Source organism: Mizuhopecten yessoensis, unplaced genomic scaffold (assembly GCF_002113885.1).
Source record: "Mizuhopecten yessoensis strain PY_sf001 unplaced genomic scaffold, ASM211388v2 scaffold5141, whole genome shotgun sequence".
NCBI lineage: Eukaryota > Metazoa > Mollusca > Bivalvia > Pectinida > Pectinidae > Mizuhopecten > Mizuhopecten yessoensis.
Genome location: NW_018405900.1, coordinates 663,524 through 691,477, shown reverse-complemented (window position 1 = coordinate 691,477; position 27,954 = coordinate 663,524). Strand labels below are relative to the sequence as shown.

At 35.3% G+C, this 27,954-nt stretch overlaps 1 protein-coding gene across 2 annotated transcripts in view; it reads left to right on the top strand.

The window, feature by feature from the left end:
* The window catches only part of LOC110450249 (xanthine dehydrogenase/oxidase-like), a 33,836-nt gene extending 6,283 nt beyond the window's left edge, over positions 1 to 27,553 (top strand). For both annotated transcript variants that reach the window (XM_021497656.1, XM_021497655.1), the window contains exons 7-35: positions 160 to 221; positions 796 to 837; positions 1,220 to 1,282; positions 1,502 to 1,634; positions 2,711 to 2,881; positions 3,313 to 3,389; positions 4,490 to 4,583; positions 4,717 to 4,823; positions 5,767 to 5,945; positions 9,475 to 9,628; positions 10,923 to 11,100; positions 11,813 to 11,991; positions 13,423 to 13,542; positions 14,732 to 14,953; positions 15,533 to 15,596; positions 16,182 to 16,251; positions 17,137 to 17,224; positions 18,746 to 18,832; positions 20,795 to 20,986; positions 21,469 to 21,614; positions 21,859 to 21,940; positions 22,536 to 22,631; positions 23,000 to 23,128; positions 23,399 to 23,473; positions 23,750 to 23,802; positions 24,195 to 24,309; positions 24,513 to 24,599; positions 25,193 to 25,360; positions 26,627 to 27,553. In XM_021497656.1, the coding sequence (XP_021353331.1) occupies positions 160 to 221; positions 796 to 837; positions 1,220 to 1,282; positions 1,502 to 1,634; positions 2,711 to 2,881; positions 3,313 to 3,389; positions 4,490 to 4,583; positions 4,717 to 4,823; positions 5,767 to 5,945; positions 9,475 to 9,628; positions 10,923 to 11,100; positions 11,813 to 11,991; positions 13,423 to 13,542; positions 14,732 to 14,953; positions 15,533 to 15,596; positions 16,182 to 16,251; positions 17,137 to 17,224; positions 18,746 to 18,832; positions 20,795 to 20,986; positions 21,469 to 21,614; positions 21,859 to 21,940; positions 22,536 to 22,631; positions 23,000 to 23,128; positions 23,399 to 23,473; positions 23,750 to 23,802; positions 24,195 to 24,309; positions 24,513 to 24,599; positions 25,193 to 25,360; positions 26,627 to 26,779 (3,386 nt within the window). In that variant the 3' untranslated portion in view covers positions 26,780 to 27,553. The remainder of the gene's footprint in view (positions 1 to 159; positions 222 to 795; positions 838 to 1,219; positions 1,283 to 1,501; positions 1,635 to 2,710; positions 2,882 to 3,312; positions 3,390 to 4,489; positions 4,584 to 4,716; positions 4,824 to 5,766; positions 5,946 to 9,474; positions 9,629 to 10,922; positions 11,101 to 11,812; positions 11,992 to 13,422; positions 13,543 to 14,731; positions 14,954 to 15,532; positions 15,597 to 16,181; positions 16,252 to 17,136; positions 17,225 to 18,745; positions 18,833 to 20,794; positions 20,987 to 21,468; positions 21,615 to 21,858; positions 21,941 to 22,535; positions 22,632 to 22,999; positions 23,129 to 23,398; positions 23,474 to 23,749; positions 23,803 to 24,194; positions 24,310 to 24,512; positions 24,600 to 25,192; positions 25,361 to 26,626) is intronic.
* Positions 27,554 to 27,954: the final 401 nt, after the last annotated feature.

The window sequence follows — 27,954 nt, the reverse complement described above, 5'->3', positions numbered from 1 at the left end:
CACAGAGCGATTGATTTTGAGGTTTTATAGAGACTGTACAACTTAATTGTCAATTTTACTGTTGAGAGTCCGGAATTCAATAAGAGCAAAAACTAATACATCTAAACATTTATCACATTTTTAAAGTTTGCTTTTAATATGGTTTTTTTATCATTAAAGGTAACCTCTGCAGATGTACCGGATACAGACCAATTATAGAGTCATTCAAACCTCTTTGTAAGGTATTTGTTTTAATTAGTCATTCTAATTTTCTACGGTTGAGGTACAGTATGAAAGATTGGATTCATCCCAGTCTTGGTAATATGTCAGTACCGGATGAATATCTGTCATTATCATAGAAAGTATTAACTGTTTTTGAACAGTTAAAATCAAATTCAAATGATAGGTAAAGAGACAGTTTTGCACTATATGTCAGCTCTTCCCTTATTGCAGTTTAAAAGATATCATAAAGCATTGAAGAAACACAGTTTGTCCAATAGTGCTAGAAAAATATCTTAACTAACATTTAAAAGATGAAGCGTGATACTAATGCTAAATTAAACCGAAAATTTAAGCGTTAATCAACTATAGTTATTTATAAAATAAATTAGAGAATCATTTCATTACGAGTCTTTTCCTTTGCTTCCAGAAGCTCAATTCTCTAGAAAAATCCGTTTAGTTGATGATCAACTGTAGTGTAGAGTACGTACATATCAATACACCCGATAGGAATTCCGGTATCATAATTACACAATTTACACTTAACTCTGTTTTGTAATAATGCCATTTTTATTTTATACACATAAATATTTTTAGGAGGGTGCATGCGGCGACATTGAAGACATATTGAAAGCTCGGGTAAGGAAAGAAAATGGGAGATGATTCATGAAGTTCAACGGCTAGAATTTGATGATTTGTTAATGAGTGACGGTGCTTACATTAGTTTCCAGTTGGTTTAACTTACCCTTAACGCTGGGCATATGACTGAAAAATTTCAATATGAGAGGTGATGTTTTTGTTTGTCCAACGCAAGATTTGCTTCAAGCTGAGGGTTAGACATTCAAGAATCTCACCTCGAAGCAAAGCTTGATTTATTAAAAAAGATATTTATATATCTATAACTTGATACATTTAGGAAAGGTCTATAACTACTAACCTGTTTAATTCTGGATACCACATGTGAATGTATGGGATTTAAACAAAGTCCTCAGCTGAATAACATTTAACCCGTTTATTACAGACTTGTGAATTCAAAACTCATCAAGAAAAGGCTTCAGTTAGTGACTTCCAATCGGATCTACAGGTAACGATTAACGCTGTGCATGTTGTTCTAAAAATATCAAATAACGCGTTCTTGCTTTACCATTTGAAAAAAAGTCTCGTCCATATGATGTTGTATTCATATTAAGTTTTGACTTCCGTCCTTTCCTGTTAAAAGTTAATCTGTTCTTGTAAGCGAAATCAATTAAACACATGGTTACCCGATCACGTACACAACTGTAGTACCTGTGTTTACAAATAGGCGCTTGGTTCCAACACTGTGCGCTTCGTGTCAAGGGACATGGTGTGGGTCAGACCAACCACATTACAGGAAGTCGTACAACTAATGGAGGACATCCAAGGGGCCAGGCTTGTCATGGGAGCCACTGCTATTGGTTTGCATTTCTTTTTCTCTTATTAGTCGCAATCCTTGAAATATTGAAGTTTTCTGCCACACTCATGAAATACATGTGGCGTTCAAAGCGAAATTGTTAGATATCCTCCATGTCTTAGCATTGATATAATGCCGATACAAACAGTTTTAGCTCAACTGGCTCGAAGGGCCATGTGAGCTTATGCCGTACTGCGTCCGTCGTCCGTCCGTCAACTTTTTCTTTTGAACCACATCTTCTGAAGACCTGGAGGACATACGGTCACGACATTTGACCAGTAGGTAGATGGGATGGGGTTTCCTCATTTAAATTACCTTAACCTACTTTCAAGGTTACAGGAGTCAAATATTTTAAAAATTCAAACAACAATATTTAATAGACCATAAGGACTAGAGTCAGGATACATGGATATGTTATGTACACTAGCAGTGCGAATCTTTAAGTGCTAGTCAGGGGTCAAAGATCATCAAGGATTAAAAGCTTTAACGATCTTCTTCTCAAGTTCCATGAGGCATGTGTTCATGCTATTTCGCCAGTAGGTACCAGGGATGGAGTGCTATACAGTTTTCTCATTAAAATGACCTTGACCTACTTTCAAGGTCACATGGAGTCAAATATGTTAAAAACTTCAAACAACAATGTCCTAAGAACCATTTAGACTTGAGTCATTATACTTGGGTATGTTATGTAGACCAGCAGTGCAAATATTTTTCTTAATAACAGTAATGACGTTTAAGGTCAACTTGAATTGCTAGTCGGAGTCAAAGGTCAACGTGGGTTAAAAGCTGTAAAATTCAAATTTCAAAATCCAAACAACAATATCTTGAGAACCGTTTGAGATGTTAAAATGTCTTGTGTTCTAGTTACCAAATTAGGTTACCTTTATGTCAGTTTCATGTAACAAAATAAAGAGATGAGCGACATAGGCCCTCTAGGCCTCTTTTTAAAATTTCAGAATATTTTTTTTACATTGTTAATGTGTTTAATTCGCTTCAAATATCAGTAAAGTGTGTGATTAAGTATATAATAACATTTTAGCCGGACTATTCGCAGATTCATAACATTTCATCTCTTTACAGGATACTATTTGAAGAAAGGAACTATGACCGGAAATACACTGATTTGTTGCTCCCACGTACAGGAAATGAATGTGTTCCTGTTACAAAACGATGTACTTGAAGTCGGTGCTGCAGTTGATCTTGCATCTTTGGAGAACCATTTAGATGGTATCATTTCCGCCGTTGAAAAAGGTAAAAGTTATACTTTTTGAGGACACACAATGTAATATTCAATGTTAAAAGATACTAAAACACAACCTTTACCTGAGGGGATTTCGTCAAACTTCTAACTCATTATCAAGATTGTTTTTCAAAATGTCTTGATGAGTATCAATCATGTAATTTTTTATCTATATTTCAGAAAGAAATCAAATCTAAAACACTTATAAAATCGATCGATTTTGATAGATGCGGATTACTTTTTGGTCTCAATTACATAACTTACATGAAATAACAAATATGTATTGCTTCACATAAACAGAAGGTTATCTACATGTTTTTCCTTCACATATCGATCATATTCAAATATAATATCCTGTCAACTCTGTCGCTTTAAGACATTCTTTAGGTTCAATTTTTATAAAAACAAAAACAAAAAAAACACTGATATATTACCATTTCAGACCAGTGTTACACGAGTATCCATGCACTGAAGAAAAGCTTGCGGTTACTAGGATCAGACCAGATAAGGAACGTTTCAGTAAGAAACGCCTTGTGGAATTACGTATTTGTGGAGCGAATATTATATACAAAAAGTGCAGAAATTCAAATTTAACAAGTAGAACTTTACTAGAATTTGATAGAATATCTCTATTATTAAGGTGCATGTGCTTTTGCTACTTAGATCTTCACTAACAGCATGATAAGCATGCACTGTTTGCACTACTAAGCTGTACAATAAGCATGCCGAATTCACTTGAACAACACATAGTTTTGAGAGGTGCAGTTTCGGGAAGGATAGGGCCATTTGCTTTGTTCGTCATAATGATCTCAATTGGAAATATGCCTTTTCCATGTGTTACGTGAATGTCGAGTTATTCCTTCCTGTTTTAATTTTATTCGTCTTCTACACTTATCTCTTTAAAGACGTGACATTACTATGATCTGACCTAAATTTACACGACTGCTGTCGTCTATAAAGCAGAAGAGAAGACGTTTTCACTTCCGGAACACCCGGTCTTGCTCTTCTCGTACTTTTCATTTAAAACACAAATCGTTTACTTTTGTTATGGATAAAAGCCATGAGTGATAACGACACTCTAGAACAATATACCGACTCATTGTATTGCTGTCCTATCACTTTGTCAACTGTCATTGTGTATAACACGTTAAGATCAATATGAATGTAGAAAAAAACGTGAACATATTTAGAAACTGTTATCTAATAAACGTTTACATATTTTCAAAAATTAGAATCTTTGTATAACATTAACTATTGCGCGTTGATATTTGTTTGGTAAATATTGCAATCGTTTTTTTCACTAAAACAAAAGTTATATTTTGTGTTTGGAAAAAATGAATGGAATCTTTTCATCGTAGTAGGCAACACGCATTGTCAAAAACACAAAAAACACTACCTCCTCTTGTTCACAAAGCCTCTATCAATTAGTTTATCTATTTTTATTTTATTTAAGAAAATTAAAAGGCTAAAGGCTAAATTAATTTTTTAAAATGAAAAAAGGGCTAAGAATTTAATTTGGCCTTTAAATTTGAATGGAATTTTCGCCCATGATGTCAACATATATTTCAATACTCATTTATATCCCCATATACATGTATGTACATTGTAATATATTACAGACAATAGGCGGTCACCTTGCACTTTGTGATCCACGCTCAGACCTGTACCCAGTGCTGATGGCTCTGGGGGCTACGGCGCTTATAGCTACGAAAGGTATTTTCATCATTTAAATTTAGACTTTAAATTGAATTAACTACAATGTTTACACTCGTTATAGAATTGTTTAATCAATTTCTCACACCTATTTAAAAACCATTCGAAATGTGATTTTTTTTTTCATTTAAAGATGGACAGTCGGAAATTTTGATAGAGGAAGATTTGGTCTCGGGGCCTTGGAAAACTAGTCTGCAGAAATCGGACGTCGTAGTTTCAATAAGAATACCTATGAACACGGTAAGATAGTCAGGAAACTGCGGTCAGAACGCATCCTGCATCTATAGAAGTCTATCATTCAATGATTGTATATTTAGACCAATGTCCGTCACTTCAGCAAACTGAATCAGAAGACAATTAATAAAATACATAATATTTTGTTAAATGCATAAGTTTTCGTTATAAAAAATGTAGACTTGAGTCAAATTTAGATTTTTGTTAACTTCTCTAGTTACTAATCAATTCACCTTTTCAACATGTGTACATATTGATGCTGTTTATATAGATGGTTATATCAAAATGAGACACCTTACAAAAAGGTAGGAGATATCCCTGATTTCTTGATAAATAACAATTGTATTTCACTAATTAAGGTGAATATTTTGGTATCTTTCGCAAACATAATTTTTACTGCATTTTCGTTATAAAAATATGATCTCATAAATGTTGAGTCAATGAATACTGCATTTCGATGTCACAAAAAGGAAAAGTCAATACTGTTGAGACGTCGCAATTAATATTTACTTTTATTATTTGTTCTCACTAAACTCCGCTTTCTGATTCGTCGGTATAGTAGAATATATCAACTTGATTCACTTGTATGCTTGTACTGTAAGGTTTCTTTTAAATGACATTTGGATTAAGTTACCAACTGTTCCATGAAATCAGACGTTCAGAATCTACAGACGGACAGTATGAGAAGTTTAGCATTGAAAAAAAACCACTTAATCGAAAAAAGTTAAAGTTAAAGATACAAACAATGATTTTTTATAAAATATAGGAATAAACGATTATTGGTATAAAATTACAATATTCCAACGTGAATTTTAAGGACAAGCCTGGAATAAAACCCCACATTACAATTATAAAATAGGGTTGCGACAGTATTGGTATTTTCCGAAATGATTCATACCCGCAATTTAGTAACATTTAATTTCCCTTTACATTCTGTTGTTTCTCACAGCAAAGTAAAACGTTTTACTATAAACAGTCAAAACGAAAGAGTTTTGACTACGCCATTGCCAATGCTTGCTTCACTGTTACTCTGGCTGATGAGACGGTAACTTCAGCACGTCTGTTCTTTGGCGGAATCGGTCCAACATTTACAGCAGCATCACATACAGCTAGCCTACTTGTTGGAAAGTAAGTGTTACATCAAGTAACGAGTCAAACGTACCAACCACCATACTACGTGTTTTTACATAAAACCGTCGTGATTGTCATGTAGACATCTTGTTAACTATCATCATTGACGACGATAGAACGCTGGTGGCTACTTAATCAAGCAATTCATACACCAAACTTCGCCTTATAAGCCAATTAAACGTATCCAGCAGCTCAATGGTGTAATTAAACAACTAAAGATTACATTGGTATGATTGACGAATCAATGTAAAAGAAAAAGGAAGGGATTAATAAGTTACGTATTAAGGAAGATTGAAACGTCTTTTGTGTCGTCGCTTACACCGATTATTGAAATCAAGACATAATCCAACTAATATATACTGATACTGTACACCTCACCAGGCAACTAATATATACTGATACTGTACACATCACCAGCCAATTAATATATACTGATACTGTACACCTCACCAGCCAACTAATATATACTGATGCTGTACACCTCACCAGCCAATTAATATATACTGATACTGTACACATCACCAGCCAATTAATATATACTGATACTGTACACCTCACCAGGCAACTTATATATACTGATACTGTACACATCACCAGGCAACTAATATATACTGATACTGTACACCTCACCAGCCAATTAATATATACTGATGCTGTACACCTCACCAGCCAATTAATATACACTGATACTATACACCTCATCAGCCAACTAATATATACTGATACTGTACACATCAACAGCCAATTAATATACACTGATACTGTACACCTCATCAGCCAACTAATATATACTGATACTATACACATCAACAGCCAATTAATATATACTGATACTGTACACCTCACCAGGCAATTAATATATACTGATGCTGTACACCTCATCATCCAACTAATATATACTGATATTGTACACCTCACCAGCCAACTAATATACACTGATACTGTACACCTCATCAGCCAACTAATATATACTGATGCTGTACACCTCATCATCCAACTAATATATACTGATACTATACACATCACCAGCCAATTAATATACACTGATACTATACACCTCATCAGCCAACCAATATATACTGATACTGCACACATCAACAGCCAATTCATATATACTGATACTGTCCACCTCACCAGGCAACTAATATATACTGATACTGTACACCTCACCAGGCAACTAATATATATTAATACTGTACACCTCATCAGCCATATATACTGATACTGTCCACCTCACCAGGCAACCCAATTACTATATACTGATACTGTACACCTCACCGGCCAATTAATATATACTGATACTGTACACCTCACCAGCCAATTAATGTATACTGATGCTGTACACCTCACCAGCCAAATAATATATACTGATAATGTACACCTCATCAGCCAACTAATATATACTGATACTGTACACCTCACCAACCGACGAATATATACTGATACTGTACACCTCACCAGCCAACTAATATATACTGATACTGTACACCTCACCAGCCAATTAATATATACTGATGCTGTACACCTCACCAGCCAACTAATATATACTGATATTGTACTCCTCACCAACGAATTAATATATACTGATACTGTACACCTCACCAACCAACTAATATATACTGATATTGTACACCTCACCAGCCAACTAATATATACTGATAATGTACACCTCACCAGCTAATTAATGTATACTGATACTGTACACCTCACCAACCAAACGAATATATACTGATACTGTACACCTCACCAGCCAATTAATATATACTGATACTGTACACCTCCCCAGCCAATTAATATATACTGATACTGTACCCCTCACCAACCAACGAATATATACTGATACTGTACCCCTCTCCAGCCAATTAATATATACTGATACTGTAACCTCACCAGCCAATTAATATATACTGATACTGTACACCTCACCAACCAACTAATATATACTGATACTGTACACCTCACCAGCCAATTAATATATACTGATACTGTACACCTCACCAACCAACGAATATATACTGATACTGTACACCTCACCAGCCAATTAATATATACTGATACTGTACACCTCACCAACCAACGAATATATACTGATACTGTACACCTCACCAGCCAATTAATATATACTGATACTGTACACCTCACCAACCAACGAATATATACTGATACTGTACACCTCACCAGCCAATTAATATATACTGATACTGTACACCTCACCAACCAACGAATATATACTGATACTGTACACCTCACCAGCCAATTAATATATACTGATACTGTACACCTCACCAACCAACGAATATATACTGATACTGTACACCTCACCAGCCAATTAATATATACTGATACTGTACACCTCACCAACCAACGAATATATACTGATACTGTACACCTCACCAGCCAATTAATATATACTGATACTGTAACCTCACCAGCCAATTAATATATACTGATACTGTACACCTCACCCGGCAACTTATATATACTGATACTGTACACCTCATCAGCCAACTAATATATACTGATACTGTACACCTCACCAGCCAATTAGTATATACTGATACTGTACACCTCACCAACCAACGAATATATACTGATACTGTACACCTCACCAGCCAATTAATATATACTGATACTGTACACCTCACCAACCAACGAATATATACTGATACTGTACACCTCACCAGCCAATTAATATATACTGATACTGTACACCTCACCAACCAACGAATATATACTGATACTGTACACCTCACCAGCCAATTAATATATACTGATACTGTAACCTCACCAGCCAATTAATATATACTGATACTGTACACCTCACCCGGCAACTTATATATACTGATACTGTACACCTCATCAGCCAACTAATATATACTGATACTGTACCCCTCACCAGCCAATTAATATAGACTGATACTGTACAACTCACCAGCCGATTCAGTTAACCAGACATGGAATTTCCTTTTAGACGCGGCAAACAATAAGAATACCTCACCAGGCAACTAATATATACTGATATTGTACACCTCACCAGCCAACTAATATACACTGATACTGTACACCTCACCAGCCAATTAATATATACTGATACTGTACAACTCACCAGCCAATTCAGTTAACCAGACATGGAATTTCATTTTAGACGCGGCAAACAATAAGAATTGTGAAATAGTTTGCAATCTTACAAGAATATCATACGACATGCACACAAATGAAATTGCAATTGCTTACATGCACACTTATTTCTTAACATTATTCTTATGAAACGTTCTTCATCACATATATTAAAAATAAAGAAACGACAATAATGAGATGAGAAAATGTACCACTATCATATTAATTGCAGTTAATGTTTAGAAATGACGCTCCTGTTCATTTCCTTTAACGGTTATCAAGAACAAAGATGATTATCAAGGAAACCACAGCAATTGATTGAACATAATATTAGCCAATATTACAATTTATTTCAACATTTAACAGATTTTGCTCACTTTAAGATTATGAATGAAAACTTATTTCACAGAAAATTAAACTATTCCACGTTTGGACAAGTACGTGATTCGCTAACAGAAGACCTAGAACGGATGCAAAAAGGAATAGAAAACAAGTTCAAAATGCAGCTGGCTCAGGGATTTTTTCGGAAGTTCTGGAACCAAATAGCGATTGATACCAAAGAGGTATTTGTGTAGTATCATTTTTCAGCAGCAATTTGTTTATTATGGTTGAAATACTATGGTTGAGTGTAATAGTTATGTTGAAATAGTTATGGCTTCCATCAAAATCCGTATAAGATGATAAAAACGTTAATTAGATTCTTAGGTCTAATGAAGAGAGTAAAGTTATTGATAGTAAGAATCCTTCGTGCTTACCCTTTTATCAACTCAGAGATTATATGATAACTGTTATATCATGATAACTGTTATATCATGATAACTGTTATATCATACTGTTATATCACTCTGATCATTTATGAGTATTTCCGATGTTTCCAATTATTTATCTGAACGAGTTTTCGCCGAGTAATGACCTATGAAAACGGCGCTTGGATTCTGCCATGCATGTGATGAAAGTATGGTGAACAATTCACTGGAAAAACGAAGAAAGAAAACTTCTATTAAGTCGATGAAAAAGTCAAACAAAGTGCATATGTTTACATCTCTATTGCTATGTTATCTATTTAGGACCCATCAGTGGAACAAAGGATCAGCCGTTTTAACTTGTTCAGAAACACTAGGTGCCAATTAAACATATACACATTTTTGCAATATCATATTTTGTATTTTTAAACTGGTATTTCATAAAACCGCGCATGAATAAATTCCAGCTGAAAGGTAACGGCAAACTCGAGGTCTTATACTGTATAGGCCAACCACATTGTGACGTGGAATCTTTACTAAAAGTACAAAGTAACGGAGCGTTTATATATAAAATTGGTTTGTTGATTCGGGAAGCTAAACATAGCGAAGAGCTGAATTAGTCTATACGACCATTTCGTTCATTTCGTACCTGTAAGTTGTACCTAAGGTCAAAAGACAAAACTGTCATACAATACTTTATGTAACCATAAACACGCTCAATATACATTGTTGCAAAACAGTAGCATTGTGTACGGGTCTCATTGTTGTTCTCATTAAAGTTAGGACAATCCCCCCTATCCCCTTTTCAAATTGGTACGAGAATAGGGTCGAAATCAGCTGTTAGCGTAGCAATCGGTGACATAGGACACCTTAAAAGTCATGGCGGGGTATGTGTAAGCGTAGCGTTTGGTTATGAGATAGCTAAGGCGATAACCTTGAATAAAATTGTAGGGAGAGAGAAATAGTTCATCCCTTTTCGACAGTACATAAATGTTATATTTCCAGTTTAGCAAATCCTAGTGCTTAAAAATCTAAGATCAGCTCGAATTAGAATTAGGTTTTCTAAGGACTGCTTAGCTAAAGCTATACTCGAATTCCATACCTATTCCCTCAGACAGATACAAAAGACGATATTCGTGATTATGGTACAAGTACAGGCACACAGGTGTGGGAGACTCTATCTCCGACCCAACCGGAGCACGATGCAGTGGGCAAACCCATCCCCATTGTATCAGGACGTTCTTTAGTATCCGGCGAGGCGACGTTTGTTTCAGACATTCCACGTCATAAAGGTAAGTAAGGCAGCGCTCAATAATCGGTTACACCTTCGGAAAAAGGCTGACTCATTAGGAGTTTTGGTATATTTCTGTTATAACGAGACATTCATGCATTAAGTTTAGATATCTGAAATATAAAATGGTATATTAAGCGCATTTTGATTAATTTATTCGAATTTCAAACGCCATCATTAGTGCTAAAAGGAATAAGAGGGAAATATATCGCTGCTATATATATAAAGACGTTTACAATAGAAGCAAATCACAAAAACGCAGCTTCTGTGAAACAGCTGAGCAAAGTCCTATGTCGGGTAACCCACTATTGTAATTTTATTCCAAATTAGCAAAGCTTCCGTCTAACCGGTGGGCCTTTCTGGTGCCTGGTGAACGAAACGCCAGCAGGTTTTGTGTTGGTCCTAATGTTTAGTTGTTTAAATACAGAACACATTTTTTTTCATAATTGTTGTAAGATTTTGCCGTTAAAAGTGGAAAGCTATAAATAAAATTATTTCAGAAATATTGAATTATGATAATTATGTATAAGTGCATCTTAAATTATCGGAGTAATACAATGTATATGAAATGTTTATGTAATGTATATGTAATGTATATGTAGTGTATCCCTTCCCAACTTACTGCCAAATCAAAGTTTGATCTACGATAACTTCCTGTCAGTTATAAATATGTCGAGGACGAAATAAAAATATTATCTAGCTTGCTATTACAGGTGAGATATGGGTCGAACTGATCGGTAGCACAAAAGCACATGCCAAAATTGTGTCAATAGATGTTACAAAAGCAAGACAGGTTCCAGGCGTCATAGATTTTATGGACGCGAGTTGGATACCAGGGCCGAACGAATGGGGAGTCAGCGCCCAAGACGATGTTTTGTTTGCTACATCAGAGGTACAGTTTAAGTTCAATTGGTATCAAAGGCAAACCAAATTAACGATGAGATGGTTTACATGGGATGTTTTTTCATTACTCGTCCTTAGCATGTCAGAGTATTGGTGAATGGTAATTCCTTTTGATAGGTGAATGCAAGCAACAGAAAAACATACAAATATTTAGAAAATGTTTTGAATATTCTACACATCTAATAGAATTCAAAACTCATACAGGTATTTTGCTTTTACCATAATGCGTAATATATTGAGTCCATCTAACCTTATTCATTGGTAAAACGATAAATTAACAATGGTCTAATATCTAATTGATTTATCACTTGTGGACATTTGTTGTAGAATCCACAGGAGAAAGTGATATTAACCGAGACGAAATCCAGGTTAATACCACTTTTCAGGTCCATATTCCGTCTTTTCGTATTGCAGAGTTATCTGCTCTTGTGAGCAGGTATTGATTGTTACGTCATTTGTTTGTGAGAGTTTGTGAGAGTAACGTCATAAACATTTGAGAAAACGACGTAATTTTCTCACACAAACTAACGACGTAACAATCAATACCTGTTCACAAGAGTAGATAACTCTGCAATACGAAAAGACGGAATACATGTTATCAGATATTCACAGAAATAAATGTCGGTTTTTGTTATATAAGGTATTAGATATTGTTAATATCATCAAACAAGACGGAACGTATTCGATTTGTCGGGAGGAAAGTACCGGATTGGGTAGAGAGCATTGTGACATTACAATTGAAATGAAGTCACTAAGTGAATGTTAACCTTCTGTTACTGAGAAAACGTCGATATAAAAATATCCACTTCCACCACGCCTTTATGATCCAACCAATGAGGACGTAGGGAAAACGTGTGTCACCTCATTAATAATTACAGCTATATCAGTCAAATGTTTTCATCAGATGCTGCGAAAGTATCGACTCGTATGCAAAGACTAATATGGTACCGTTTATATAGTTTTATAGTTATGATGGGAACCGTTCATAAAGTTTTATAGTTATGATGGGTACCTTTCATATAGTTTTATAGTTATGATGGGAACCGTTCATATAGTTTTATAGTTATGATGGGAACCGTTCATATAGTTTTATAGTTATGATGGGTAGCTTTCATATAGTTTTATCGTTATGATGTCAACACACAGGTCCAGTAAAGACCAGTGTTATTTTATCGTGTTTCACGAAGATAGGAGATTACTTCACTTTTTTTCGACGTTATTATTGTTGACCCATATTAACTTAGAGGTATCAAATATGCAGTCCTTAAATGATAACTGTGGAAACTATCAGTAAATCGTTAATCATATTTCAAAAGAGTCCTGATTATTTAGGTTTCTACATCGAAACATCACGATGTAGAGAGTAATGTTTATCATAGATTTGTACTGTCAGCATGTTTATATATCTATTTAACATAAGGTACACTTCTATGGGCAACCAGTTGGTGCAATCTTAGCAGAGACAGAAGAGGCTGCAAAAAAGGCAGCAGTGCTTGTGGAGATACGATATGAAGACCTACCTGCTATTCTGACACTTAAGGTAATGCTAAGGTGCAACAAAATATGTATCGTTTCGTTTCAAGGCAGATAAAACTATGCCAGAGGTTTATGTTTGATGCATAATCATTTCCAAGTTCAAAATCTACAAACTTTAGTTATTAGTTTGAAAATACCCGGGACTCTTCTAAATTGTTAAAATTGATAAATTAAAGGGTTTATGCACATTCCCTTTGTTTCAACAGTAGTTTAGGTCTATATTGATTCCAACTGTTTGACCCTAGCATCATCGATGATTCCTAGAATTATAGAACAGCTGTATGATGAAGTGCTATTATTTGTTTTGCGTACTTTATCTATAACTAAATTTTAGAGGCGCATTTTGTGTAACGTTCATCTTGATATCAATCGCTGTTCCGTCTGACGTTCGTCTTTCTATCAATAGCTGTCCCATCTGACGTTCGTCTTTCTATCAATAGGTGTCCCGTCTGACGTTCGTCTTTCTATCAATAGGTGTCCCGTCTGACGTTCGTCTGTCTATCAATAGCTGTCCCGTCTGACGATCATCTTTCTATCAATAGCTGTCCCGTCTGACGTTCATCTTTCTATCAATAGATGTTCCGTCTGGCGTTCGTCTTTCTATCAATAGCTGTCCCGTGTGACGTTCGTCTTTCTATCAATAGCTGTCCCGTCTGGCGTTCATCTTTCTATCAATAGCTGTTCTGTCTGACGTTTGTCTGTCTATGAATAGCTGTCCCGTCTGACGTTCATCTTTCTATCAATAGCTGTTCCGTCTGACGTTCATCTTTCTATCAATATCTGTCCCGTCTGACGTTCGTTTTTCTATTAATAGCTGTCCCGTCTGACGTTCATCTTTCTATCAATAGCTGTCCCGTTTGACGTTCATCTTTCTATCAATAGATGGTCCGTCTGACGTTCATCTTTCTATCAATAGCTGTTCCGTCTGACGTTCATCTTTCTATCAATAGCTGTTCCGTCTGACGTTCGTCTTTCTAATAATCGCTGTCCCGTCTGACGTTCGTCTTTCTATCAATAGCTATTCCGTCTGACGTTCGTCTTTCTATCAATAGATGTTCCGTCTGACCTACAGTTGGTTTTGTTTTATCACAAGAGCAATGTGCTGCTGTTATTGGACACACAATAGTAACCATGTTACATTCAAACTTTATAATAAATGGGTTTTCAATATGTTATATTTTTATAATCAAAAGGATGCCATCAGCAAGGAATCGTTTATACCATTCAAATCCAAACCACTGCAAATGGGAGACCCTGAAAAGGTGTTTGAGGATTGCGACTTTGTACTGGAGGGAGTGATCCCATCAGGTTATCAGGAACACATGTACATGGAAACTCAGGCTTCAGTGGCTGTCCCGCACGAGGACGACGAGATGGAAGTTTTCATTACAACCCAATCACAGGATTTCTGTCAAGTAAGACTTTTGAGAAGTTGGTGGGTGCCATCATTAACAACAGACTGTGAAATATTTTCAAAATATTTGAGTTATATTCAGTATCTTGTTTTGAAGATATGAATAATTTCTGAAAAGCTGTTAATGTAACACATTGCAACAGGAGTAAAGTGCAGAATGTATAAACGAATTATGGAATTGGAGCTGAAACCCCACCCAGTCGTGTATGGAGTATTAGCTTGTTCTAACAAAAATCGCCCTGTAAGGAACGGAAAAAACCTGATAATGTCAAAAACAGTTTATTTACTGATAACAAGGGAATAAGTTTTTTTTTTGTGTGTGTGTGTGTGTGTGTGTGTGTGTGTGTGTGTGTGTGTGTGTGTCTGTGTGTGTATCTGTCTGTGTGTGTGTGTGTGTGTGTGTGTGTGTGCGTATTTGTTTTTGTTTTTGCATTTTCTGACATACTGACTTAATTGTCTCAAAAGTAAAATTGGAAACGGATCATTTCATCATGATTTTGTTTGATGTGAACTCTAGCTCAACAGCTTGTATTTGAACAAATGTATTTCTATACTATTAACTCTAGGTTTATTTTTACAGAAGTCAGTTTCTAAGTTTTTGAAAATTCCGGCAAATCGCATTACCGTTAGGACAAAACGGGTTGGTGAGTACAAAGTATAAACCGCTATTCGCAATTTGTAATACAGCAACGCATAACCTTAATTACATATCTATGCCAATGTCCTACTTTGCAAAAGAGTTCCTGACTTAAAGCGAGAAACTGTTTTTAAAGAACGGTAATTGGCTATTTATTGACTATTCCACACAAAGTAATGTATTCGCATCACTCGTGTAATTAAGAATAAATATATAACGTTAATCGAAAGTTAAGAAGTATAACTCCTACATGTACCTGTGTAAGCTGTAGCTTACAAGTTATGTATTTCATATTCTAATAAATTTAATATAATTGGGTTCATTCATACAAAGGCTGGAGTTGAAGAGAAGACGTTATTTCTAAAAGCATGTTAAAATAGTTATCAATGTATATCACGCTTAATTATGCCTGAATGTAATAAATGAATGTCAACAAGCATATATTATATATTACCCAAGGCTAGATTCAGTTACTACATATATAATGATACGTAAGAAGTCGCATTCTTGCATTTTTGTTGTTTTTATAATATGGTCGAAAGTGTCGATTTACAAGTTTCTGACCACTTATTTAGAATAACTTTCCTCGCAGGAGGTGCGTTTGGAGGAAAAGAGTTCAGAGTTGTGTATGCGCTTGCTCCAGCGGCCGTAGCAGCATACAGGTATATTTTAATGACATTTATATGTTTTTTAATTCGTACAGTTATAGAAAATAAAGAGACAATATGACAAATACAGCAATGTCACACAATCAGCACATTAGAACAACATTAATTTTTACTTGGTTAGTTAAATACTGTTTTCTCGCAAACGTTTGGTTATATACACAGGAAGTATGTACTGTATAAAATACGTACGTGTACCTGCTCAAACCAATATTTTTACATCATTTAGGACAACAAACTTGTACACTGAAGGATACAGTAAGAAATTCGATCAAAACTTTTCCTCGCTGATTGTACTAAAGTTAAATATAAGCCAGAGAGAAATAAAAAAAATAAAAAATACTTTTTCGTATGACAAAAAATATGTGTACAAAAAAGAGGGCGAACGGCGGTTTACTGTTTACAATCACGACTATACCTATCGCTGTAATTACACTCATCACCTTGACTATTTTGGTGTCGGAATGCGGATCAGTCCTAAGACTGTTTTCCTTGAACTGTGACGTTGTGTTTTTATGCTAAGGTGATTTACTCTATATTAAAGTTCAGCAGATATAGCAACTCACCGTTTCATACTACATGTATGTACCGCATCAGAAAAATGTATTTCCAATTTCCCATACGTTACCAATTTAGAAATAGATGAGGCGTTTAGGTTGCCTCAATGACTGTCAAACCACCGTCCTTGTTGTTGTCGAGAACTGCTTATTTTTGATAGGCTGACAGCGGCGCGCAATAGCTAATCAAATTAAATCTGACAATATTTGCCTAAAAAATATCGATGGAAGCTGATGGTTTGAAAAATAAATGAAACAAATCGGGAAATAGTCATTACAACATTGAATATTTACTACAAATGAATTTTTGATACATTTAAAACAGAACAAAGCGACCTGCTCGATGTGTATTAGATAGATCAATGGATTTCAAGATTTCGGGAAAACGTCATCCATTCCTTACCGAGTACAAAGTAAGTTATACAGTGATTTCCTAACTTACATCTGACTACGTGTCTGGGATCACTGTGTTCAGCGGAATGTCAAAAAAATGCATTTTGAATAAAATATTTTTATTCAATAAAGTGGATTAGGGTGAGGATGGGATGATGTTGGGGTATTACTAGGAAACGATTGAATATAAGAAAGTAACAATTCCAACACACTGCGTAGTTAGCATGAAAACAGGTCAATTATCATTATTATTAATTATCATTAAGTAGAGACTAGATAGTGAGAATGTAGGATTAGTGGTGACTTGAGAATGAGACAGTAGGATTAGCGGTGACAAGATAGTGAGATAGTAGGATTAGTGGAGACTAGATAGTGAGATAGTAGGATTAGTGGAGACTAGATAGTGAGCCAGTAGGATTAGCGGTGACAAGATAGTGAGATATTAGGTTTAGAGGTGACAAAATAGTGAGACAGTAGGATTAATGGAGACTATATAGTGAGACAGAATGATTAGTGGTGACGTGATAGTGAGACAGTAGGATTAGTGGAGACTAGATAGTGAGCCAGTAGGATTAGAGGTGACAAGATAGTGAGATATTAGGTTTAGAGGTGACAAAATAGTGAGACAGTAGGATTAGTGGTGACTTCATAGTGAGACAGTAGGTTTAGTGGAGACTATATAGTGAGACAGTAGGATTAGTGGATACTATAAAATGAGACAGAAGGTTTGTGATGACTATATAGTGACACAGTGGGATTAGTGGCGACTATATAGTTTATGATAATCTTTATTCAGCAATAGACACAAATGTCTTTGTGCCATAAATACATTGCATATACAAGGATATATGTAGTGGTACAATGCATTAAATTACATAAATATATTATAAAGTAAAACAGTGACTTTCCATACTTAAATGCAGGTTTAACGACATCAGGGCGGACGTTACTCCTGATTAAATAAGTTAATGTTCCGTATCTCATTCGCTTTAAAAATGAAAGCGGCAATATTTTTCAATGTACTCTTGCTCGTAGTCGATATTAATTCCAGGAGAATAGTGAGACAGTAGGATTAGTGGTGACTATATAGTGAGACAGTAGGATTAGTGGTGACTTGATAGTGAGAGAGTAGGATTAGTGGTGACTATATAGTGAGACAGAAGGATTAGTGGTGACAGTAGGTTTAGTGGAGACCATATAGTGAGACAGTAGGATTAGTGGAGACTACTATCTAATGAGACAGTAGGTTTAGTGGTGACGTGATAGTGAGACAGTAGGATTAGTGGTGACTATATAGTGAGAGAGTAGGATTAGTGGTGACTATATAGTGAGACAGAAGGATTAGTGGTGACAGTAGGTTTAGTGGAGACCATATAGTGAGACAGTAGGATTAGTGGAGACTACTATCTAATGAGACAGTAGGTTTAGTGGTGACGTGATAGTGAGACAGTAGGACTAGTGCTGACTGGTTTGATAAACATTCGTTGTATTACGCCAGTTCAAACCTTTGTCCTTAATCTTTGAAACATTTTACTTTACAGGCTGGAATCAATAAAAATGGTCAGCTGATTGCGGTCAAACTCAAGATTTTCGTTGATGCTGGATATTCCCTTGATTGTTCAACTTGGGTAATATATGTGTATACCTATTTATAACGTATTGGTTATAACACAGATGTGTACTACCAAACACTATGCCGAATTGAATTCCTGGATGTTATCAGTAATAACAGCCCAGCTTATTCCAGCTAACCTTGTTTATGTCCTGACTGTTGTAAGTAATAACATCCCAGCTTATTCCAGCTTACCTTGTTTATGTCCTGACTGTTGTAAGTAATAACAGCCCAGCTTATTCCAGCTTACCTTGTTTATGTCTTGACTGTTGTAAGTAATAACCGCCCAGCTTATTCCCCAGCTTACCTTGTTTATGTCCTGACTGTTGTAAGTAATAACATCCCAGCTTATTCCAGCTTACCTTGTTTATGTCCTGATTGTTGTTATTAATAACATCCCAGCCTATTCAGCTTACCTTGTGTATGTCCTGACTGTTCTCTGAAGTAACCTCCCATTTTTTCAAACCCTTAAGCTACGTGAAGCTTCGCATTGGATTGATCTGTTAAACCTTGGTTCTCCTCCGGTGCTTCCACATGCGTGAAAGCCTCCTGGGAACTTGAGGCCGCATCTTATCTACAAAAATATATTAGAAAACCACTACAGTAATCGCACAATATTTATTATATTTTACCAATGAAATATCATGATTTCTCTCTTTGATACGGTCTTTTATCTTCACTAAAGTCAAAATATACGAAGTGTTCAAAGGAAGAAGCGAAGATATCACTAAGTTGTCCAATCAGAACGGTACTTTCTCCTCACTGCGAAGACTTTGTTTCAGATGAAGTGACGGCAAAATAATTTGTTGTCTTATTTCATTTTTGCAACATACATTATAGTATTTATGTAGCCACTCCATTGCTACCATTTTTGTTTAGAAATCTTACTAGATAATAGAAGCAAATGGTAAAGTCGCATTGAGATCCACATTCACAATGGAGCTCTCAATCGTTTTCAATTTAAACCTGGCGTCAAATAATACGCTATAAATTCCCGCGCTTTTCAGATGGAGCAATATTTGCGTCCCGTTACTTTAAAAATTATATTAAAAAGAAAATTTCATGGTATTCCTGTTGAACAGTATCCTCATTCAGATATTAACCTTTTATATATTATTCAATTAAAGAGGAAACGTTTGACTCTTTACTTCAGACAGTTGTTATTTTATCTAAACGTGCATTGTCAAAGGCAATATTTATGAAAATCGAACCAGATTTAAATGGATTTTATGTACATGTATATCGTGTACTGTATCCTCTCCCTCAGAAGATTACGTTATGACATGTACCACATTGTTGACATTTTAACATGCAGTCAAAATGTACATGTTCGTGTCTTGAAACAATTATAGAGTGACACTTGTGCGTTATGTGTGGATATGGATCGTGAACAGAATATCCTGAACGATAACAGTAATGTCATTGATATTCGAAGAATAAATTCAAGTGTGCTGGTTCGTGATTTTTAGACTGTAAGTAAGTAATTATCATCAAAAGATCAGGTGTCCAGCAGCTTTGCTGCATTTTCTGGTTTATCTTTATTAAAATATGACATTTTAAATTCATATGCATTTTTTACAATTTGCAACATTGAATCGACAGTACCAGGTCTTCCTTGGAAAGCTTGCAAGTAGTCTGTTATTTGCAATACACTGGGTCATATTCATAATTTATAAGTAGATTTAAACATGTTAAGATTGTTTTCTGATTTTAAAATAAATAAAAACTCAACAATTTAAGCAGATTACCACGACCGCAACTTATTACCTACATTTAAAATAGAGCATTTTATCATTTAGCCAGTTTGCCATTGAAAACGGGTCATCGAGTTTAGTGAAAAGAGGACAAAACGATAATTGTCTTTCGAACAAGTGGTAATCCACCGAGTTGTAACATAAAAATCATATATTGATGTTCATTTAATCTACCCTCATTATTAGAATACACATGACCTGTTTGTTTTGTGTGCTGCTGACAGTTCTTGAACAAAACTATGTTCCACGTGGATGGCAGTTACAGAATTCCTAACTACAGAGTGGAGGGCAGTCTTTGCAGGACCAACACTGCATCAAACACGACTTTCCGAGGTTTCGGGGCACCAGAGGGGGCATTCATAATCGAGTCAATCATAGCCGATTTGGCGCAGGCATTTACACTGGCACCGGAACAGGTAACACATCGTAGATACGATCATCATCAGCATTTTAAATGACTATTTCTATAACAAAACAAAATCTATTAATATCATTTTTCATATATTTATGAAAATTGTTTAAAAGAAGTCGTCTAAAGGCCAATGGGATGGGTGCTTTTTGTATTTGTCTGTTATTAAAAATTACTATTCATTGAGGTTTAAGCAGAAAAAACAATCGATGTATCGGTAAAAAAAAAAATGTGCTGTCTTAAAAGTTAACATGTCAATTGTTGTAACCAGTGATTGGTATATTTAATCAACTTAATACCACTCGTGTTTCAATGACTTCCCAAGGTTGCTTGGATAATACATTAATGCTTGCGGTTGCATTTTTATGTGGGGAACCAAAACTATGCCATTCATATTTATAAAAAAAAAACACGGTTCGTATTTATTTATATTTAACATGAGCAAATGTCCGATTTAATGTATTAGTAATATTTGTTGTTGGTTTAAAGATCAGATTCACGAATTTGTACAAGGAGGGAGACTGCACACATTACCGCAAGGTACTGACGAATTGTAATCTTGAGAAATGTTGGAATGAGTGCAAAAGTCAGAGTAACTTCGTTCAGAATAAAGAGGAAGTCAGTCAGTTTAACAAGTAGGTACAATGTATTGCATTACACAGAAACATACATTTGCCCGATTTCGCTCACATCTAATTCACTAACTTCCTGTACACTGCCCGAGATTCCTATTCCAGATACTTCATTTGAATTGGATACCAACTCATAATATTTGCTTGAGGTTAGATCTTATTTCATGGTTCTATTATACAATTTAATATATAAATATACCATATTTAAAAATTGAATATCAAATATCTCACTTAACATTTATTTCAGATTACATCAATTGAGAAAGAGAGGACTTGCATTGTTGCCATGCAAATGCTCTGTTTCATACCCCAATCGAGCTGAAAATCAGGTACACCATTACTATTTTTTACTTTATGTGATTAAGGGGGTTATGTGACGGGGGCATATCGGGTAGAGTTGCAGTAGGGGGTGGGGATGGGGGTAAGTAATTGAAAGTCACAAGACACAAGTCATATACATGAGCTGTAGCCACTAGTTATGGTTGAGGGATGTCTACTGCTGTTCATAATATTTTCTTGATTATTTCTCTGTTACTTTGCAATTAATAAAAACTCGATCAAAATATTACCCTTCCTGACTTTTCAGTCTTTTATCTGAAGGCAATTTGTAATCCAAGGTTAATAAGTCAATGCAAACTGGATGTGAAATCCAAGATGGCCACCGTTCAAACCAACTGATTGCTCGAGACTTTTCCTCATGTAATATATTTTTTTCCATACTTTTGGACACCATAAGATCTGATTGACTAACACTTTAATGAAAACGAGTTGTAAAATAGCCGTTTTTGTTTAAAGACTTGTTCAGGCAGGAAAAACGTTCGAGATATCTTTACAAAATAAATGAAATGTTTCAAGATAGTGGTTTGTTAGTGTATTTCCTATGTTTTTACTATGATAGTTTTTGTTCATGTCTATGATTGCTAGGGAAGCGCCCTCGTCAACATTTATTTGGATGGATCAGTGTTGATATCACACGGAGGGATAGAGATGGGTCAGGGACTTCACACCAAGATGATACAAGTAGGTTTACTCTAAGCTACTTCAATGTTTGCAGTCGTGTAGAATTCGCAAATATACCTTAAAAATTTCAAAGAAACAACTGCCATAAAAAAACAGTTTTATATATTATAAATACTGTCTGCCACATTGACTATTTTATTGAAAGTTACGTGTGTATGATATTTCATACAATGTAGGATAGCTTATCTTATTCGTCTCGTTCTTTTTTACGGGTCTCAATGACAATGTAATCTTTCTTTGTTCGAATAATGTTTTCTTAACATTTCGGTATTTTTTGTTGTTTTGTTACATGTACTGAAATAGTCGTTGTCTAGTTTGATCGTTCTGTGATTCATATATATAATGGTTATAATCACAATCTACTTTAGGTTGCTTCAAGAGCACTTGGTGTTCCTATGGACAACGTGCACATTAGTGGCACGGGGACCAATATAATTCCTAATTCCATACCGTCAGCAGCAAGCTTTAGCTCTGACATCTACGGAGAGGCCGTACTGGTAAGTCTGGCTGTTTTAAAAGTAGTTCAGGCATATAGTAACGAAAAATATAGTTTTGACAGACAATTTCAATAAATCTGTATCAGTATTAGAATATTTAAAAAGAACACACATATGCATGTATAGGAAGGAGTCCAGAGGTCCGCATGGCTATATTGGAATTGCGCCGGTTTTGACCCTCGACGGGTTGTGATTGTAACACTGAGTAAACAGGTGAAAAGGGATTAGCATGATAAATGGTGCCTGACGTCTTTTATATTATCTTAACAGAATGCATGCAGAACGATCAGGGAAAGACTGGCGCCAATCCAAGAGGGAAAACCACAACTAACTTGGATAGACTTGGTATGAGTTGTATCAATTATATCAGAAGAAATTATTCAAATTTGTATTAGAAACACGTTTTCCCGGGTGGACCATTTACATATGTACCTGTTTATGAAATCGCAGCATTAAGCTCCATGTTTTACGTGTTTTCTGACCTTCAGTAACAACCTCTAAAGTGAAGCGTGGTCGCAAAGATGGCTTGTCAAACATGTCAGTCCGAGACTCGTAAAATATAAATCTGAAGTATTATGTGTATTTTTTTGTGTTATGTCCTTCTTATTTCTCATCGTGCAGGTTCAACAAGCTTTTCTTGAACGAATTAGTCTGTCAGCTACTGGCTACTGTAGGTAAGTCAACGTTACATCAAAATGGAATCAGTCTGTCAGCTACTGGCTACTACTACTATAGGTAAGTCAACAATACATCAAAATGGAAACATAAACAATGATATTATAATCTTGGAAGTAAACAGTTAACAATACCACATTATCTAATTCAACGGGATACATTGACGACGTCAGAAAAATTAATGCTTAATATTGTACAATCTTGAACTTTTGTGATGGTGAATATGATGTGATTTGAGCCTGAAAATTGATATTAACCGAAAAGTCACAGAATTCCATAACTGTTGTGTTATACGCTTTAGTACTGTTAACCAACATTATCTTATCAATATGTATCAATAAGTACAGCGGACGATATATTTCGGCATGGATATATTGATTTGAATCGACAGAATCGGAACCCATCATTGGGACTTTGAGAAGGGAGAAGGCGACCCTTATCACTACTTTACGTTTGGTGCAGCCTGTAGTGTGGTGGAGATCGATTGTTTGACAGGAGAACACCAGGTATTCTGATTACGTTATACCCCTCTAAAAACAAATACATGGTGCGGCAAAATATTTTTATTTTTTACTTTATGCGTCGACTTTAAAAATTTCAAAATCAAAGATTCGCTACTTTGTATTCCTAGTAATGATGTAGAATAATACAACTTCTTTTAACGATATATGAAAAATGATTTCTTGGTGGTTCTGCTTTATGCCTTCAGGTGTTGAGTACTGATATTGTGATGGACGTCGGCAAAAGTCTCAACCCTGGTATAGATATAGGTCAGATAGAAGGCGCTTTTGTACAGGTAGGTTACAAAGTGCTTACTACAGTCACTATAATCACGTGTTTTAAAATGTAATTTAATCAGAGATGTTTAAACTCAAGTGCAAGTCAAGCTGCTGTCTATTGACAAATGACAATTTATGATTATTAAAATAATCAAATTGTACATGATGACCTTCATCTGAATGCTCGATCTGAATCAATACATGCAGTTCAAATTATGAAAATCTGGGAGTTAATTTGTTAATTCGATGGGAAGTCAATAATAAGTGAATGTCATCGCAAATCCTGTCACAACAAAATTCGAAATCAAATAATGAAAGTATTAGGCAGTACATCAGAAATGATGCAGGTTAGCCATTGTTGCTTCACTGGTTCCTTTTCGTCCAGACTACGGTACCGCTCTGTGATATGACAATTGGCTATGACAATCAGTCGTCTAAAAACTGCGTCACAGCATGTCGTCTGTACTAGAAAGCATATGAGCACATCATATCAATTTTATATTCCCTTCATTGGTTATCATTACAAATCAGGTATAAGGGTTTGGTTTACATATATAACGCATTTAATTTTGTTATATATCTTGACAAATAAATGTGTGATGGTTGATAGGGATACGGCGGGCTCACTATGGAGGAAATACACGTGGAAGCCAACGGTCGATACAACATTTCTGGACCAGTTGATTACAAGATTCCAAATGTCAAAGATATCCCAAGAGAGTTCAGAGTGTCGCTCTTAAAGGATTGTCCTAACGAACGAGCAGTATATTCGTCTAAGGTTAGTATTCAACGACATATTTTCCTTTATGCGTTGTATTATTATCAATGATAGATATAAACTGAAGCATAAAAACAATATTTTGAAAACTTATATTTCTGCTATCTACCTGGCATTAAATCTGATCGAATAAAAAATATCCAATATGGAAATAAACAGTTAATGGTTTTCTAAAAAGTTTAATTCATGATTTACAATTAACATGCAAATATTTATAATATCTATGACATATTAAAATACTATGTTATACATGATGACACAAAGACTTTGATAATTTGTCAACATGATAAAAGGATGATGACAAAAAAACTGTTGATGACATCATTCAGTATTTATAGTTTGTACAATTGCTACTCAATATAATTGGCATTGGATAAGAAGTGGTTTATTTAAAGAACTAATAGATATATTAAAAAAACACGACTTATGTAACAGCTGGATTTTTGAACAATTTCAACTGTTCAATATGGCTCTACCCCATCCAAACATGGAACACTATCTAAACCGTTATAAAGGATTAGAGAAGGAAACATTGATAGTGTAAACACGTGCACAAACACTCGATAGTATTATGGTCTCAAGTTTATTTTCAGTTTTAATTAATATGATCATATAACTGAATTCTATGTCATTCAAACATGTTATCAGATGTATATTATGTATATTATGTATATCAGAAAGCATACATAAAGGATCTATAAAATGAAAAATTCGTGACGAGTTTCATAAAATTCATATTAAATTAAAAAGAGTGTAAGATCCATTTTATCACATAACCAAGATTTGTGGCATTTATTCGTGTAAAACGACAATTTTCATGCAACCTTGAAATGTAAAAAGCCGCCATTTAGACTCCAGTGAGTAAGTCTATGTCGTCATGTACTTGTCCTAGACGTGACGTCACAATTGAAACAATTGAAACTTACAACCAATCACAGGACTGATAGGTCATATTACATGGGTTAATACGCAAAAATATATGACATGGGTATGTTCACTGGATAGCACAGTACATTATGTGATACAGTACTATCTGTAATCAAACTGGAACGTCATCTAACTCGCCTTGTCTCATTTGTGAATCTAACTAGGAACACCTCTGAGTTATTAAATGTATGTAAAGTAAGGGTACATGGTGATCACTATGACGTGAAGACAAGCTAGTGAAAGTTGTGTTTCATTTGATCATCTACATCATCTCATTATTTATCCATTATAAATATATCATGAACAAATGAACTGCTGACAGCGATTTATTATCCGCAGGGAATTGGAGAACCACCAATGATACTATCCATTTCGGTATATCTTGCACTGAGAGATGCCATCCAAGCCGCTAGGTCAGACGCTGGCTTACCTTCGGTAATAAGGCTGGACGCCCCACTTACGGTTGAAGCCATACGGTCAGCGTGTCCTTGAACTTGAATGACCATCATGTTCTTCTTATGACTGGCTGTGCAGTTTGCGTACATTGGAAAATTGGAGAGATTATCCCTTTTTATTTAAACCCCTTTCGATCCTGATTTAGAGGGGATTTTAACAGGAAGCTGATGATTTGGAAGCTTTCCAGTAAATTATCAAACATAAGAAATGCTGATTGCTGACTGGACATGAGTCAATCGATAAAATATCATCAAGTGAGAGGAAAAATTAAGAGGGCGACAATATTTTGAAAGACTAAAGGTCAGTGCTGTAGCAGAGGATACTTCTGTTAACATATTCTGTATTTTGGAAAATTCAATTTGCACTTGGAACGTTTGAGCAATATACTCTCCAAATACAGAATTCAGTTGTGTGTATGATTTGAATATGTAAAGATCAAAGCAAATGGTGTTTTTGGAAAGTAGCGAAACAGCGACTGCACACAGGAACACAAGGTTTAACAAAATAGACACGAGACCACCATTAATTAGGAGAGATCAAACAACAGTGAACGAGTGTAATCGATTTACATCATTACGCATGACAAAATGCCAGCTTAAATGCCCTATATGTATATAAATGATAAAAGAATATCGTATGCGATTAAAATGTTCCAAAGGCGCTAGGTAATGTTTTCCTAAAGAAATAATATGATATAAAAATATTATAGTAATCAAGAGATATTGTGTCACAAGCAACGGCTGATTTTTAGCTCACCTGGCCCGAAGGGCCAAGTGAGCTTATGGCATGGTGCGGCGTCCGTCGTCCGTCTGGCGTTAACTTTTTACTTTAAACATAATATTCCCAGTAACCAAAAGGCATATGGTGATGATATTTGGCCAGTAACATGCTTGAATGAAGGGCTACCAAGTTTATTTAAATAAATGACCTTCATCTATTTTCAAGGTCACAGAGGTCAAATATGTTAAAATCTTTAAACAACTTCTGAACAATCAAGAAGCCTAGGGTGGTGATATTCGGCCAGTAACATACTGGAATGACGGGCTACCAAGTTTGTTCAAATAAATGACCTTGACTTATATTCAAGATCACAGGGGTCAAATATGTTTAAAATCTTTAAACAACTTCTGAACAACTTAGAGGCCTAGGGTGGTGATACTCGGCCAGTAACATGCTGGGATGAAGGGGCTACCAAGTTTGTTCAAATGAAT